This window comes from Wyeomyia smithii, chromosome 2, assembly GCF_029784165.1.
Source record: "Wyeomyia smithii strain HCP4-BCI-WySm-NY-G18 chromosome 2, ASM2978416v1, whole genome shotgun sequence".
NCBI lineage: Eukaryota > Metazoa > Arthropoda > Insecta > Diptera > Culicidae > Wyeomyia > Wyeomyia smithii.
This window is the reverse complement of record NC_073695.1, coordinates 198,913,128-198,929,310: the sequence shown is the minus strand read 5'-3', so window position 1 is coordinate 198,929,310 and position 16,183 is coordinate 198,913,128. Positions and strand designations below refer to the sequence as shown.

Below are 16,183 nucleotides of genomic sequence, written 5' to 3'. Positions count from 1 at the left end.
ATCCCTTAGCAGTAGCAGTAGCAGTGCGGATAGCGGCCACAACTGTGGGTAGCAATGGATAGCACACTAGTTGCAGCGGTTCTCAGCATCGATAGCAGCTGGGCCAGCTGATGCAGGGGCAGCGTATAGCGGCCACAACTGTGACATGGCTACGAATAGCGTAGCAGTTGCAGCGGGTATATCTGACCATGAAGCATTTATGCAATAATTGAATTAAAATTGCAATTGCAGCAATCGGCCTTTTTCGAGGCTACTAAATGTTTTTGGAAGAGCATAATAAATGGTTAATAATAAACTGCATCTGAGGTTTGATACTGCTGCAAATGAACAGCAGTGTGATGTTTATTATGATTTGTTGATACTGTGCATAACAAGCGGTATATACGAAACAAATCCGATTTCAAACAGAAAAGTTCGGCACATTCTGCTCACGATGCTGAGTCTCTTTTAGAAAATTCACAACACTTTATTAACAAGGATGTAATGTCGTGAAGAAGACGGTTAAAGTTTGACATCCCAGCAGAATTTCGACCTTCATTCTCATGTCTACCATCGGCAATATCTAACACGCAACAATTTGCTTCCATGCGACACGGAGACGGGAACATTTTTTACGTCCAAGCCGCACAACATGACACAATACATATTATTTGTTGCCCTAATAAAAGCTCTATCGGTCCGGCTCGACAGAATGTCCACTAGAAATCGTTTTTGTACATCCGTGTTACGAAATTGAGAAAATCTGTAGGAACTGAAAATAAAGGCGGGTCTAGAATGAATGAGATGTATATTTCGTACATGAGTATTACGATATACGAAATAAAATTTTTCGAACGTTGTAGAATGGTATAACTGGAAATAGTTTAGACACACCAATTTTTCCAGTTATCCCACAACGTTCGAAAAATTTATTATGTCAGAGCGGATATCGCACGCTATCTGACCATGAAATATTTATGCAATAGTTGAATGAAAATTGCAATTGCAGCAATTGGCCTTTTTCAAGGCTACAAAATGTATTTGGAAGAGCATAATAAATGGTTATTAATAACTGCAACTTAGGTTTGATGCTGCTGCAAATGCAAATGTGCCTAACAAGCGGTATATACGAAACAAATCCGATTTCAAAATGACTAACGCGCAAGCAGCCGGGTTATCTTTCTTGTAAAAGTATTCTACTTCAATCTTGCGGTCGTGGCTCTGCACACAACCCTCCTGTGATTTTTTCAGACGGTTTGCTTGGTTTGCTGTTTGTTTTCAATTGCAAAAAATAACAACATCAACACGCAAGCACCGATTACCCAATTTTGAGTAAATTTGCCGCCATGATCAATTTAATTCTACTCATTTTTTGACGTCTTCGAACAACTGAAAAAAATGATTAAAATTCAACTCAGCCGTTGAGTAGCCCAGAGTGAGCGTGTAGGAAACCTATACATTAGCAATACTCAGAGGGAGAGATATGCGAAGAGAATGTTGTGAGCCAAACGAACATGTCAAAAACTGAGCCAAACGAACAAGAAAGGTGACACATTAGAAGGTATTGCAATCAGGTACAATAAAGAATATATTTTTCTTTACACGTTTTTCATGTTTTATTACTAAACAATGCATTGAGAATGCTTGAAAATTTGCTGTATCATACTGATTTACATCTGGTGGTTCACAAACCTCTAGTATGGTCAACAAAATAATGATCAATCATGGTGAAAGTATATCAAATTAGACATAAACATATAATTCTACACTTTCGCGGTTTTTATGATGCTTTTTATTATTTCTCAGGACTCCCACCGTCACCATCAGTTATTCGAGTCAAATGAAAAATTTATTCCATATTGCGCTTTGAGATGAGATCGGGCACCTCTGATATGTGAAACCTAGTTGCCAAATTGGTGGCTTTTTTCATCGCTTATCTCTCCCTCTGAGTATCTCTACTATACATTAGAGAAATGATAAGACACTCACCGTTAGGAACCATTCAAATATTACATAACGCGGAATTTGGCAATTTTCAATACCCACCCACCCCCACGTAACGCAATTTTACATGTTTGCCACACGCAATGTAACGCTTCGCTGAATACCCCCCCACCCCTGAGCGCGTTATGTATTATTTGAATGAGCCCTTAAGGCAACTGTCAACATCAAAACGGATGACGGCAATGCAAAATGATACAACTCGCCCGTTTTGATGTTGACAGTTGCCTTAACGGTGAGTGTCTTGTCATTTCTCTAATGTATAGATTCCCTAGTTTAGAATAGACCATTTTACGAACCGACAGGGGTCACGGATCCTGCTGATATTGATGCTGCTTTTTCTTGCGTTATGTAAGCGATTCCGAGCTTTCTGTCAAAATTTCATTCATGAATTGAGTGCAGAAACGTCACATAAAATGGTCTATCATGTTCGTAGACGACAAAAAATGAGTAGAAGTCCTTTTTGATTTTGAGTAACTTTGACTTACTTTCTGGGTTACCTTCATATAACTTCTTTCTGAGTAACGTCGCATATAACGACGTCCATTTTGAAAGGTAATTTTGAGCTAAGGGGAGACAACTGGGTATAGATTTGCATCCACTCGCTGATTGGTTGAAATTGAAAACCCCGCGTGCGTTAAAATTTATCATCAGGCTTGCTGGCAGTGTTGCTGAACAGCATGTTTCGTTGTTTTGGTTTATGTTTTTTTTGTGATGTCTCTTGTTGTAATCTAAAATATTTTCAAATAAACATTCAAAATAAAGTACAAAGCGTACAAATATGGGTGTAGTAAAAGATCCGGCTTGGATCATCACTTATTTCGATTACCAAAAGAACCAAAAGTGCGCAAGGAGATAATACGGTTTTGCGTGAAGCATAAGCACAGCATACCGCTGCTCAATTTCGGAAGTAAAAGGTGTAGTGTAAGCTTATTTCTACTTTTGAATCCGTTCTGAATCAAGTTTGGTACATACCTGTTGAAGCATATTGCTTGTGCAAAGAATACAATTCAGATGGGCCAATGAATGAATCATAATCATTGATGGTTGACAAGTTTGATTTTAAGGATATTAAAGATGCAGATTCTCCGGTAACCCTCAGACGGTAAAACTATCACCTGCAGGAGGAATTGTAGAGCAACATGACAAAAGGATCTATCTGCTTTGATCGATTTTTTGATCGATCGGTTTCTTTCAACCGCCACGGCTTAATCAACACGTTTCATGATATGTCCTTTACACCATTTGATAGTGGAGAATCTAATCTAGCTTTTTATATAAAAACCACGAGCTATTAAACAAAAAGTCAATCAAGAAAATCGATGAAGGTACCCAAAAAACAATTTTGTTAGATAATGGCTTGTAAAGCTAGAGTTCAGTCGAAATCCACTGAATAATAGCTTATTAAGCTGTAGACCAACAAAATTGTTTGTTGGGTAGACAGTCCCTTTTGACATGTTGCTCTACAATTGTACATATAAAGCTGATGAAAAGCATTAAAAAGATTCAAGTATTTTCCGAGTGAATGGCATCACTTACGAAAAATACAACAGGGATCATCGAGGTGAGTGAGTAGGAAGAGTAATAAGCCAGATGTCTCCCCTTAGATTATGATGTGCTTCAGTTTGTAACATATGTTTTTTAATTGTGTGTGCCTCAGAAGGCATTATAACTGTTTACTTTTATTACAAGGCAAAATTATTGATGAATATGTGGTGTCGTTTATTGGTTTATTGGTGGTGGATTTCTAGCCAGTAATGGAACTGAACTCTACCCAAAAAATGAGTTATGTCGTACTTAAATTTTGAGTAATAATGACTCATTTTTAAAGACGCCTTATGTCACTCAGTTTTGAGTATTTGTGGAGTTACTCAATTTTAGAGTTGTTCCACTTTTTACGAAAATGCGTCAAATGTTACTCATTTTAGAGTTATTATTTACGAGCGTGTAGGGTTACGAACTTAAAAGGTGGAAATACACCCGCTCATTTATGTCGTTTTCGTTTTTGCGGTGTAGCTATCCCGCGGACTACACTTTGTCCTATCAGTTTTTTTTACATTTTCCGGACTACCCTTTTTCTGTCCCGGACAGTCCACGCAAGAAACAGAGTGCAGTTTTGAAGACACCAACACATTCACACGTATGTGTCAAAATAAAAAAAAATCAAAATCGGTTTGCTTTGATTATCGTTCTTTGCGTGTCAAACATCAGGTTGAATTTTATTTATTTTATTTTGTTATTTTGTCATTTTTCAGTAAATTGGCAAATTTTTCGTACAGTAGCACAAATGCGATAAAAGACAATGGCGATAATGACCAAAACAAAAGTGACAGTTACCTCTGGTATTACGCACACCATTGCAACTGCTCGGAATGTGTTTTTTTTTCAGCTGCAAAGCGTAGTCCGGGACGGGATAGTCCTGCCGTAAAAACGAATTCGACATTAATTTTACTCTAGATCTGAATAAGATCTACCCAGTTTGGTATTCTTATGCAAATAGTCAAAAAGTAAGTAATCATGATGGGTAACAATTACTCAGATTTTAGTAATTGCCATGTTAACTCAGTTTCAAGTTATCATCCAAAGAACTTTTGGCATCGCTTCTATACATTGGCTAGCAGTAAAAGCCCAAACAGAACGGATGCGTTTGCGTTGCGTTGACGACAATTTGACAGAAAATGTATGGGCTAACTGTCAAATTGCCGCAACGTATCTATTGTGTTTAGGCCTTAAGTATTTAATCTGTCATTGAAACAACAATTTCTCAATAAATTATATTACAGACAACATATAACAATATTCCACAAACATTTCACAAACGATTAACGGCAATGCAAAATTATACAGCTCGCCCGTTTTGGTATTGACAGTTACCTTAACGGTGAGTGCCTTGGCGATTCTCTAACATACAGGTTCACTTGTCAAATCCATCCGCCCATTACTGCTCTTAGAAATCTGGATGAAGATAATTATGTCGAGTTCGTATCATAGCATGGTGACATCACAAAAAAGAAGAAGAAAGAGATTTGACAGTTACAGTTTTTTACGACATTAAAAAATTACGTGTTTGGTTGTGTTTTGGTTTCGCAACTTGAAAAATAACAATAATAATAGTCAGGTCAGAAAGACTATTCACTCCTTTAAAATAAAAAAGATAGCATATTTTCATCCTCCTGGGTATTTGTATACGAACTCGACGTGAAGACCCCTAATGATAGTTTAATCCTCGTAATTCGTTAAAAATATTTAGGAGTGTAGTAACAAGAGGCGCCGAAATGCATATGTCAGTTACAGGGCTGCCAAGTATACAGATTTTTCTGTATTATACAGGTTTTTTGACCACGATACAGAAATGATACAGGATACAGAATTCATACAGAAATTTGATTTTTAATACAGATTTGTACAGAATTTCAGCAATCGATTTTTTTATTCTTGCTTTTCCGTCGATCTGGTTCCGCCACTGGTGGAGGCGACTCCACCCAGGACCCTAACTTACGACCCGTTGTTCAACGGACCGGCGCCAACGGCTTACTTCCTCATGCGATGGAATGCGTGATTCCAGAGATTTTTCGCCTCAGAAAATCTCCCCGTGTCGGCTAGGACTTAACCTGGACCAGTTGGGTTGGTTGTGAGTGGATCACGCCGCCCCACAACCATCGACACCTATGTCGGCGTTGAGATTCTAACCCAGGCGTCGAGCGTGATTGTTCGAGTTCTGCTGGGCGTCTGGCATTTACTAAGCGGGAAATTCCTTTTGTTTGATTTCTCCTGGACATTCGACATTTGGCTAAGCGGGAAAGCTTTGGAACAAAAATACCGGATTCTATATTGCCTTTCTAGCAAAAAAAAAACACGGTTTTAGACCTGAGTTTTCTTTCAGGAATTTTACGCAGCCTTTTTACGGTTTCAGGCGAAGTTTAAGGTTTGATGCCAAGCCTAGTTACCCCAAAACAGAGTACTTGTAGGCACACGAACAAAATACAGAAAAATACAGATTTTTTTTACGGGTGCATACAGATTTTTCAAAATAAAATCTGGCAGCTCTGGTCAGTTACACGTTCGTTCTTGTCTTTCAATTGCATGATGTAAACGATGTAAACAAACGATCAAGCGGTATTTTACATTATATACATGGGTGTAGATTTCATATTGCAATTTTGTTATCGCGACAACTCATTGATAATGTTTTTTTTTAGATTTTTATTCACTGCATCGAGAATGGCAAATTCACCAGTACCAGGCACAAGCCGAAGATGCTCTGGTCGACTTTCCCTTTCACGGAAATTTGCTGATACCTCGAGATCTAGCTCTCGCTGTTCTGTGATAGTAAGTTAATGTATATAATTCATATCAATGAGATGTAAATAGTGCGAGCATTTGATTTTTTTTTTAGAAAACACCACTACATCTATCTCCGGTGCATTCCGACGAGGATACAAAACTGATGCACATTCTCTCACAGAATCCGTTCCGACTTACAGATCGGACATTGGCGGAGGAGGATGATCTCCTTTCAGAAGTGCCCGATGCACTCACGATATCTTCGAACGAAGCAATCAAGGAGCAAAAGGCATTTCACGAACAATCTGTGATTTCGATTAGTAGCGGAAGCGATCAAGAATTGAGTCCCACGCCGCGAAAAAGTACAATCGCGGAATTTTTTACACCAGTCAGACATAATTCAACGACTTCCCGAATGCCCGTAAGCTCCATTATTTCTGCACAGAACACACCTTCCTGCAAATCATCCAAGACAAACACTAAAAAGGTGAACAGAATACGAAAACAAATATGTAAGAGTACAAATATTAAAATGCTTAGCAAAAAACATTTTGATGATTCACAAAAAAGAATAACAAACTTTTTCCTCAAAACTGAGGACAAAAACTTATTTGGTTACCATCGAGTGCTGAAGGAGTCAGCCATGCCTGCGATCAACACCGGAGACGCAGACATCGAGGGTTTATTAGACATTAATTTGAGTGAAAAATCAAGTCCCTTGAGACCAAGCCAACTACAAGGGCCTTCTATGAGTCCCGCACCGAATGATCCGATAAAGATTATCGAACGAATAGAAAAAGTTCAAAGTGCCTATTACGATAAAGAGAAAGAAGACTGGAACATGGAGAATATAGAGGTCTCAGTTTTCGCTAGTAAGGACTCTGAGGAAACTGTAGATTCTGGTTACTCAAATGATGGTCCCTTAGCGATGGCAGGACCGTCGAAAAGTGAAGGCACCAGGAAACCAGCTTCGGTTAAGCGCAAAGATTTAAAAACGAACAAAAATTTGGGACCAAAAATTTCTGCACAGGGAATGGCTGAAAAGAAACGGAAGACAGTTTGTCCACGGTACAAAATTATCGCCGGAACGACTTTTGCTGTCGATGCCTTCCGGTATGGGGACATCGAAGGTGTTTCGCACTATTTTCTAACGCATTTTCATGCCGATCATTACATTGGGCTAAAGCGAAGTTTCGCCAAACCGTTGATAATGTCCCCGATCACGGCTCGCCTGGTGAAAGCTTTTATCAATGTAAGCGAGGAGTATTACACGACCGTGGAATTGCATGTGCCGATAGTAATTGATCAGGTTCGAATAACGGCACTAGATGCCAATCAGTAAGTTTTATTTATTTTACATACTAATACTCAATATGATTGGGATTTACTATAAACGGCGTAATGTAGAAAGGTTCAGTAGCTTTTAATGTAATTTCATAGTTTTTTTTATTTAGTTTTGGTTCAACATTTTCTCTGTTTTGTGCTACGCAGTTGTTATAGTACCATATTTTATGAGACCTGCACATTCTTTCTTTCTGAAACATTTTATAGTTATGCGAATCCCCAGAAAAGATAGCATTTAGCCTATATTGGGGGTCTTAAAGAAATTTGTTAAAAGTTACCATATTGTATCAGATGTTTTAAAATGATGTTTATGCAATAAACAAGCCAAAGCGATATATTTCTACTCTACCAGTTATTTAGATGATATTTAACGTCTTATTGCACTTTAGTCTATTAAAACGGCACTAGATGCCAATCAGTAAGTTTTATTTATTTTACATACTAATACTCAATATGATTGGGATTTACTATAAACGGCGTTATGTAGAAAGGTTCAGTAGCTCTTAATGTAATTTCATAGTTTTCTTTATTCAGTTTTGGTTCAACATTTTCTCTGTTTTCTGCTACGCAGTTGTTATAGTACCATATTTGATGAGACCTGCACATTATTATATTTTCCATAACTCTTCAATAATCTTCTTTTCCAGTTGCCCGGGAGGAGTTATGTTTCTATTTCAACTTCCCGACGGAACTAACATTCTTCACACGGGGGACTTTCGTGCCAGTGCCGACATGGAGGAGTATCCAGAGTTCTGGAATATGAATATTGACATTGTTTACCTCGACACGACGTATCTGTCGTCAAAATATGCATTCAAATCGCAATGGGAAAGTATCACCGACGTATGTAGTCAGATAAGATCATTTTTAGATCGAAATATTGGGACACGAGTGCTGATAGTTTGCGGAAGTTATTTGATTGGAAAAGAGAAGGTGTGGGCCGAAGTTGCAACACAATTTAATTATAAAGTTTGGACGGAGCCGAACCGAAGAAAAGCACTTAACGCGATTGCCGATGTCGAACAACAGAAGTTATTGATCGACAATCCCAAGGAAGCAGATGTTCATGTTCTCTCGATTAACACAATATCGTACGATGTATGTTTGTGAAGTTCACTAATGCTAAATTATAAGCTCTGCTTATGTAATTATTGTTTGTTTCTAGGGACTAGTTGCTTATCTTGATTCTTACCCAGATCAGTACGACAGTGTTATTGCAATACGACCTAGTGGATGGGAGAAAAACAGTCGTCCGCAGTTTCGCGGGAAGATAAACATAATAGGTGTTGAGTACTCCGAGCATTCCAGTTACGACGAATTGAAACGATTTGTTCGATTTCTCCGACCACGGGAGGTTATCAGTACTGTTCCGTATGGTAATTCCAACATGAACAAAACCCCGCAAGTGCCTAACAGTTGGTATCAAGGAGAGATTAAACCCGAGCGGCAAGCGTTACAAATGTCGATGACATCGTTCGTGAAAGTTTATTCCAAACCAACTCCGAAGATGCAAACTAGGTCACAGAAAGTAGCAAGTATGAGAGCCACCAGTAGCTCAATTTTATCGGATCCTGTGCCAACGCGTGATAAAAAAACTGTCCTGGGTAAGGATACGAAGGAAGTTGTGCTGGTTGACACAGTTGTACATTCCGAGACAAATGAACAAGATGGCAACGATTCGGATAGCGATTGGACACCCTAGGTGAGGCCGTAGGATACACAGGTAGAACCAGAAAATTATTGTTTGTGGAGAGTCATTCCAGAGTAGGGTGTGCACGGCTGTAGAAAGTATTCATATAGGTGATTTTTTTGGTTCTTTCTGAAACATTTCATAGTGATGCGAATCCCCAGAAGAGATAGCATTTAGCCTGTATTGAGGGTCTTAAAGAAATTTGTTAAAAGTTACCATATTGTATCAGATGTTTTAAAATGATGTTTATGCAATAAACAAGCCAAAGCGATATATTTCTACTCTACCAGTTATTTAGATGATAATTAACGTATTATTGCACTTTAGTCTATTATTTTATATTTTCATCATATCCATAGATGTTTTTGATTAATCTAGTTGTTATCTCATAGTACGCGTTATGAATTTTAAAACAACTGTTGATTTTTAGTCTCAAATGTCTTTAAATTTATAAAAATAAGCAAAAGTGGATTGGACAAAGGAAAAAGAACGGTATTCTAGCTTGACCAAACGTACTACAAGTACACAGAAGTTCAATACCAGTTTGCAAAAAGTTAAATATAAAGAACACTCGTTAAGTATTTTCTATTTTTTCGTTAACTTATCTACAATTTAGTATCTAAGCTTAATAAATCTTACACATTTCAAAAAACTGCTTTATCTCCTTGACCAGCGGTTCTTAATTTTTTTTTGTCCGCGTACCCCTTGGCAATATTATCCAAATCAGGCTTGGAATGTCGTCGCAGAGTGGGAGAGAGTAGTGGTAACTAATGTTGTGGTAGTCTTAAGTCTAGTTCAGGTTTCAAATTGAACTATGGTTTGCTATATCGCTATAGTCATGTTTAAAGCGCAAGATTGAACAACAAATGAAGTATTGTGAAGAAAAATTTCTTTTTCCGCCATTACAGGTTTTTCTTTGGCGTACGCCCTGAAGCCTTTCGCGTACCCCTAAGGTTGAGAACCGCTGTCCTAGTCTTTAAACCGTCTTTGCCTTTTTCATCCAACAATATTTTATTTTTCGCCATTTTGAGTGGACTGCATACCCATTATGTAAACGTTCTACGTGGAACGGCCCGCGTATTCACTGTTCTGTTCCAGTGCAGCCGCTGATGATGACTATGATGACGAGGCGCTGAGTGGAGTGAGTTTTTTTCTTTTGTTAGTTGTACACCAACCGACCAACGCCACGGAATCCTTCCTGTGTATGAGTGAGAAACGGTTCGCGTCCAGCGTTTCTAGCGCTCCGCTGTCCTCAGGCCGCTGGATGTGTTCATTTTATATCTTGTTTTGAAGAAAACATAATAAAAGAAAGCATCGTGTCTCATCTTTATCTTCGCGCGCGCCGTAATTACGGATCCCAGGATAGAAACTCCTTTTCTTCTCGTACCAGTTGGTGTGGGTTCGGTTCGCAGGATGTTTCCCCCGTCATGTCATTGGTCTACAGTATAACGGGAAACTAGCAACCAGCCACGAGTTCTCGGTTCATATAAGGATTATTGTCTTATTACGTAAGGTGGTAAATTTGCTATCTCGTTCTACTTAGCATTCGAAATTTATTACTCTATGGTTTTTATTTCAAATTTGAAGCTGGTGTTTGCATGATCATAAAAGTTTAGATTTGCATGGAATATGATGACTATATTCGACCTGGATTTTGCATCCAGACAAAAACTTCTTCAAAAACTGTTTTTTTCGATTCACATCGGTAAAAAAACGTTATTGAAAATTTAAAATAATCTTTCAATAGAAAAATATAAATAAAAAATTGTGTACTTACGTTTTTTCTCATGCGCGTTAATGTCATTAATTTAGTTTTATCAATATTCAACTTTAGTTGTTTAGACTACAACCATCAGAGAATGTAAATCTTCATTCATGTGTGAAACGTCCTTTTTATATTCCTAGCTGCAATGGATAACACAAAGTCAGCGGCAAAAATAATGTCACAAAACCATAAAACTCGTCGCATTTCATTTATATACATAATAAACAGAAGGAGTCTTAATATACTTCCCAGAGAAACTCCAAGACCTTTCTCAAGGGACTCTTTTTGTATGCCTGAAGGGCATTGGACAAAAATGCCGTTACGACAAGTACCTAAGGTTGTCTCTTGTAGCTGGCCCTGATTGTTGCAGACAGATTACAAGATGGGTCAGATGGGACTTTGCACATTTTCTCTTAATGATAAATAGCAGAACAGCGTCCAGTGAGGAGTCCCGTGATGATGCGTAGTTCACTACGAGTTAAGCTAAAAAGCTTTTTGGTAACCGCAGGGTCCCTGAGGATACCTTTTCGCTGCCTCTACTGCGACAGACGAAACTCCGAATGCTGCTGTGATTCTTCTTTTGTAAGTATTGCTTTGGTCCAGCCCATTGTGGTATAATCGATTCCTTTATTTTGTAGAGCCGCGTAAATAGATGCAAAGGACGTGTTATCGAAAGCTCCCTCTATATCAAGAAAAGCGCAGATCCTGTCTCTTTGTATTTCAGTGATTTCTCGTTCTTCGTCAGGGTTCGCCACAGAAGGCAGAATTACGAAAGGCAGAAGCACGAAAAGCAGAATCATGAAAGGCAGAACTCTATGACAGTACACACAAGGCAGAATATTTCAAAAGGCAGAATTTCGAAAGGCAGAATCACTGGTAGTAAAACCTTACTCACGATAGCCAAGTGCGTGATGACAAATTGGTGCGAATCCTGGTCACGGTATCAAAGCTGCTACTCTACCTTTATTATTTAATATAATTTGGTAACCAGACATAATAACTGGTCACAAGCAATGACCAGTTTTGATGGGAGGTGCAAATCAAGCCTAATTATTAGATCAGAAACGCGCAAACTGGTTTGGCTCAGGTCCTAAAGAGTCTCACGGCAGCGCGGAGAGTAATTTTTCGATGGTAGGTACAACTTACACTAGTCTCAACGGCTAGTTGATTATAATTAACATTAAACAATTCATGCGGCAAAGACGCATAATCGAGGGCAAGGAACCGAGGCGGCACAAAGCCGCCGTGGTTTCCGCGGTCCGAGCCGGCCGCCGACCCGCCGTCGGAAGCGGCGGCCTCTCGCATACAAATAACTGATCTACTGGTTTTCTAGGATTATTCAAATAGGTTTTCTTTCGCTTAGTTAAGTCCGAACGAGCGGTAGCGAGTAAGGACAGCATATACTTGGACAATAGAGTCGGCCAAAGGCCGCGAGTGCGTATTGTTAAAAAGAAAAAAGACCATTTTTGTGGTTCTGCCATTCGTGCTTTGTTTGATTCTGCCGTTCGTTATTCTGCCTTATGAAATATTCTGCCTTTCGTAATTCTGCTTTTCGTTATTCTGCCTTTCGTGATTCTGCCTTTTGATTTTCTGCCTTTCGTAGGAAACCCCTTCGTCACAAAGCAGTGTAGAGCAGTTTCTGTAGATTGACCCTGTTGATAAGCTTAATGATGTGTATACAGGGTAAGTCCTACACAAATTCGCTGCGGATGTAGTGTTCCGTATTTTCGTCCGGCTTTGGTATAAACACCACCTTAACGTTCCGCCAGCTGTCTGGGATAATGTCCTAGAGTAAAGCTAGCTCGAAACGGGCTGATGAGTTCGGACATGATGACCACGTTCGATTTTTCAGGAAGGTTTGTAGAATGCCATCCGGTCCTGGTGACGAGAGCGAGCCCAGCAAAATCACGTGACGCTGTGCGCCTAGAAGCGAGGTTCTGCAGCTCTTCAGTGTTCGGCTCGGGAATCATTGTTGAGTTAGGAAAATAGATATTCATAAGAACCTTCAGCGTTTCCTTGGTGGTGACAGCCAGATTACCATCTTCCTTTTCCAATTTCCTAAGGCCATTCGTCTTTTTGCAGTCGCGTTGCCTCAGGCAGAGTCTGAATGTCTTCACAGAATGGAAATCTGGCCCTCCTTCTGGCTTTGCAAAGATCAGCGTTATATTTTGTGATGGATGCTCTATAGGCTTTCCAGTTGAACGTGGTTTTAGCCCTGTTGAACAAGCGTCTAGCTTCCCGATAGAAGTGGTTGAGAGTTTTGTTCCACCAGAACACATCACGACATACTGTCCGTTTTGTCTACAGATAGTTTGAATTAAAAGCTTCCGTGAACCTAGGTACTGTAGGTAACTTGCTGCGAAGAAGTAAGGTATTCCAGGTACTCACCTCATGTGTTGATATCCGAGCTGTCCCAGACTGTGTGGTGCGCGTTGGTATCGCAGCCGGCGATTAGTAGCTTGTTGATGTTTCTGCAGTACCGCACAAACACTGTGACGGCGTTATGTCGTTCAGGTCTCCCGGAAAGTGTGCGGAGGCAACGATCATCTTTTGTGTGCCGTTATTCGTGGGGGATTCCTCCGCAATGGCTACCAATTCCCGTTGGATTAACTCTGTAATGGGAAATAATAAAATATTTCTGTTCAACAGAATTGCAATTCTAGGATTAGACTATTGGTTGCAATAGATCAGTTTACCGTTTGCGTTGGTTAAGCCAAGGATCCTGGTGTCGTGGACTCGTAATTCCTGGATCAGTGCTACGGATAGCTGATCCTTGGTGAACGTCCAGGAAAGAACACTAGAGAGAGTGGAGATTCACCTAAATGCAGCGTAGGCTGCTCACGCCGAGGTTGACGTGTCCTACATCGGGTCTGTTTGAGATGCTGATGGCAAGAAACTGGGTAAGGCTGTCAATTCATCTCCAGCAACTGGCTCGCTCCTGTGCAGACAACAGGCGACAGAAGCGACTTTCACGGTTGGGGGGCGGAAAGCGGCTTTGAGTGTGGCGACTTGTCAGAAGCTCACGCCTACTCTTAGAATTTTTCGGTGGAACCTTTTTCCCTATCGCTGGATTGCATCGAGCAGGTGGTAGCGTTACACTTCTTGGAGGAATGTCCGCTTTTCGCGCCTGTGTTAGAGGATTTTCTTCCAACCTGCCACGTACTTGTAGATCAGCAGGAAGCTCTGTGCCGGCCACTATGAGGCGAGCAGACTGTTGGTCCAGCTCCTCCATCAGGGCGACAGTCTCTCCAGGAACGTTGTGATGGCATACTCGCCATGCACGTATCGAGAAACCGTCGTTCTGATTGTGGAGTAGACGAAGAATTCTCTCATTTGTGGGGTCCACACTGTCCTGTAAGTATCTTAAGAATTTTAGGGCCTTCGGCAGGTTCTTCGTGCGAAAGACACGAAGGTGTGCTCCCTCCCACGGTTTGAGAGAAGACGTCGTGCCCTCAGCCATTTAACTGTGTTGAAATTGCCACAGTCAAGCTGTAGGATACCGTTTTTTAGACAGCAACTTCTAAACTTGGGTCTGATGGAAGGTCATTTCTGGTCCGCAAAGCAGTCCAGAATAGCGTTGCGAACAGTTTGGACCTGTTCAAGGGTGAGTGGGGAAGCTGGATTGTCACACGAGGTGATCGCGAGGCTTGTGGCCTCAAGTATTTTATTATAGGATAACCCTGTCGTTTGTCGCGGTGCAGATGGGTCCGCGCATTCAGGTCCTGAGGCTATTTGCTCATAGTGAGCTTGTGTTTGGCGAGGCCATCTTAGTCGACCGCTGTCGCTTGTTTGTGTCTGGCCTGAGCAGTCAGCCTGGTCGACTGGTTGGCGAACTAAGCTTGTGGCTTCCTCGAGTGACCTAGGCTAAGCAGTCTTTTCAGACACCGCCGTTGCGATTGAGAGAGCCGTTTGACAGCAACACGATGTGACTTAGGTTTCCCCTTGCCATTCGGCTGTGCCTCAAAATCGGGAAGACTGTCCGTCGGGTTATTCTCTTTCTCGCCATGCGAACCAAGGATTAGTGATGAAATCGCTGGAGGCCCTTAACCCATTCGCTGTCGAGGGTGAAGTCCATCTCCTCGGGCTCGTCTGTTGCGTGCAATCTCGTGGGGCCGCACGCCATGAAGTGTGTTGGCTTCATTTGTTCCGGCAGAGTAAGGTTACTGGGGCCCGGGTTTAAAGTTTGTTGTTTATTTTTATTTGAATCCCGTTTTAATCTCACGAGTTTGCCACGAGAGAAGGAAATCTTTTGCGTGTTGCGGTAGCCTATTGCAGACGGCTAGATCACGGTAGAAGGGTGCTAGGTATTCCACAGGCTCCGTTTGCGGCTGGGAATTTGTTAACCTCCTTCCCCCTTCATCTTTCTAAAATTCTCAAGAGACTAGATGTAGAATCATTAAAAAAAGTCCATTGAGTTCTGTGGATTAAGAAAATGACAGTGTTATTGATCTAAAACTAATCAGTTACTTAGATTAAAAATAAAATGATAATACATAATTATGAGAATTCAGTTTTGGTTTTCGCCATTGCATTCGACTACTCATCAGCAGGGCCGGCGTCACATTATTTTCCCGAGTGGGTAGTAAGGAATAGGGAAGGTTCATGGGTGACAAAGGCCTAGCCGGGGGGGGGGGGCACCTTCTGATACCTGAACATAATTAAACGAAAAGTCGACAGTGCATCAACAATAGGGTGCCAATGGAATGTTTAAGAGAAATTAGATTTTTGAATGTCGTTCAGTAGTCATGTTTCCCATGTATTTCCCATGGAAAACAATTATATAGGTTCATTTGCAAAAGTAATTCCACGCCCTTGCGAGTGGCTTTCCGAGAGTTTACCGGAACATTCGCTATGGTGGACATGCGTGTAGGCATGTTTTTGAGTTCTTTCTTCGTTCTATTCATCAATTCCTCCTCAATTTTCGCGACAAGATTGTTGAGGTAGTTCTCACGCTTCTGGTTTGTCCAGAAACTCTGGATGCAGCTGGGGAACGTTGGGTGGGTTGGCCAACCTGGGTATCGCATCGATTTTCAGCCGCTCCATCTCCTCCAACGATTGCTTCGAGTAGTGGGCCGACACCAGATCAGGCCAGAACACCGCGTCTTCGCCCCTACGATATT

The 16,183-nt window shown here is 40.7% G+C and overlaps 1 protein-coding gene across 2 annotated transcripts; it reads left to right on the top strand.

Annotated features, from left to right (window-relative positions):
- Positions 1 to 6,003: 6,003 nt before the first annotated feature.
- Positions 6,004 to 9,867, top strand: LOC129721808 (uncharacterized). Of its 2 annotated transcripts, none has more exons than XM_055674813.1 (5): positions 6,004 to 6,118; positions 6,180 to 6,309; positions 6,377 to 7,602; positions 8,256 to 8,706; positions 8,774 to 9,867. In XM_055674813.1, exons 2-5 carry the CDS (start codon positions 6,202 to 6,204, stop codon positions 9,308 to 9,310), a joined length of 2,322 nt encoding a protein of 773 aa, XP_055530788.1. In that variant the 5' UTR covers positions 6,004 to 6,118; positions 6,180 to 6,201; the 3' UTR covers positions 9,311 to 9,867. The 2 variants fall into 2 exon arrangements, with proteins under 2 accessions (XP_055530788.1, XP_055530789.1); XM_055674814.1 differs by having other exon boundaries at positions 6,074 to 6,096.
- Positions 9,868 to 16,183: the final 6,316 nt, after the last annotated feature.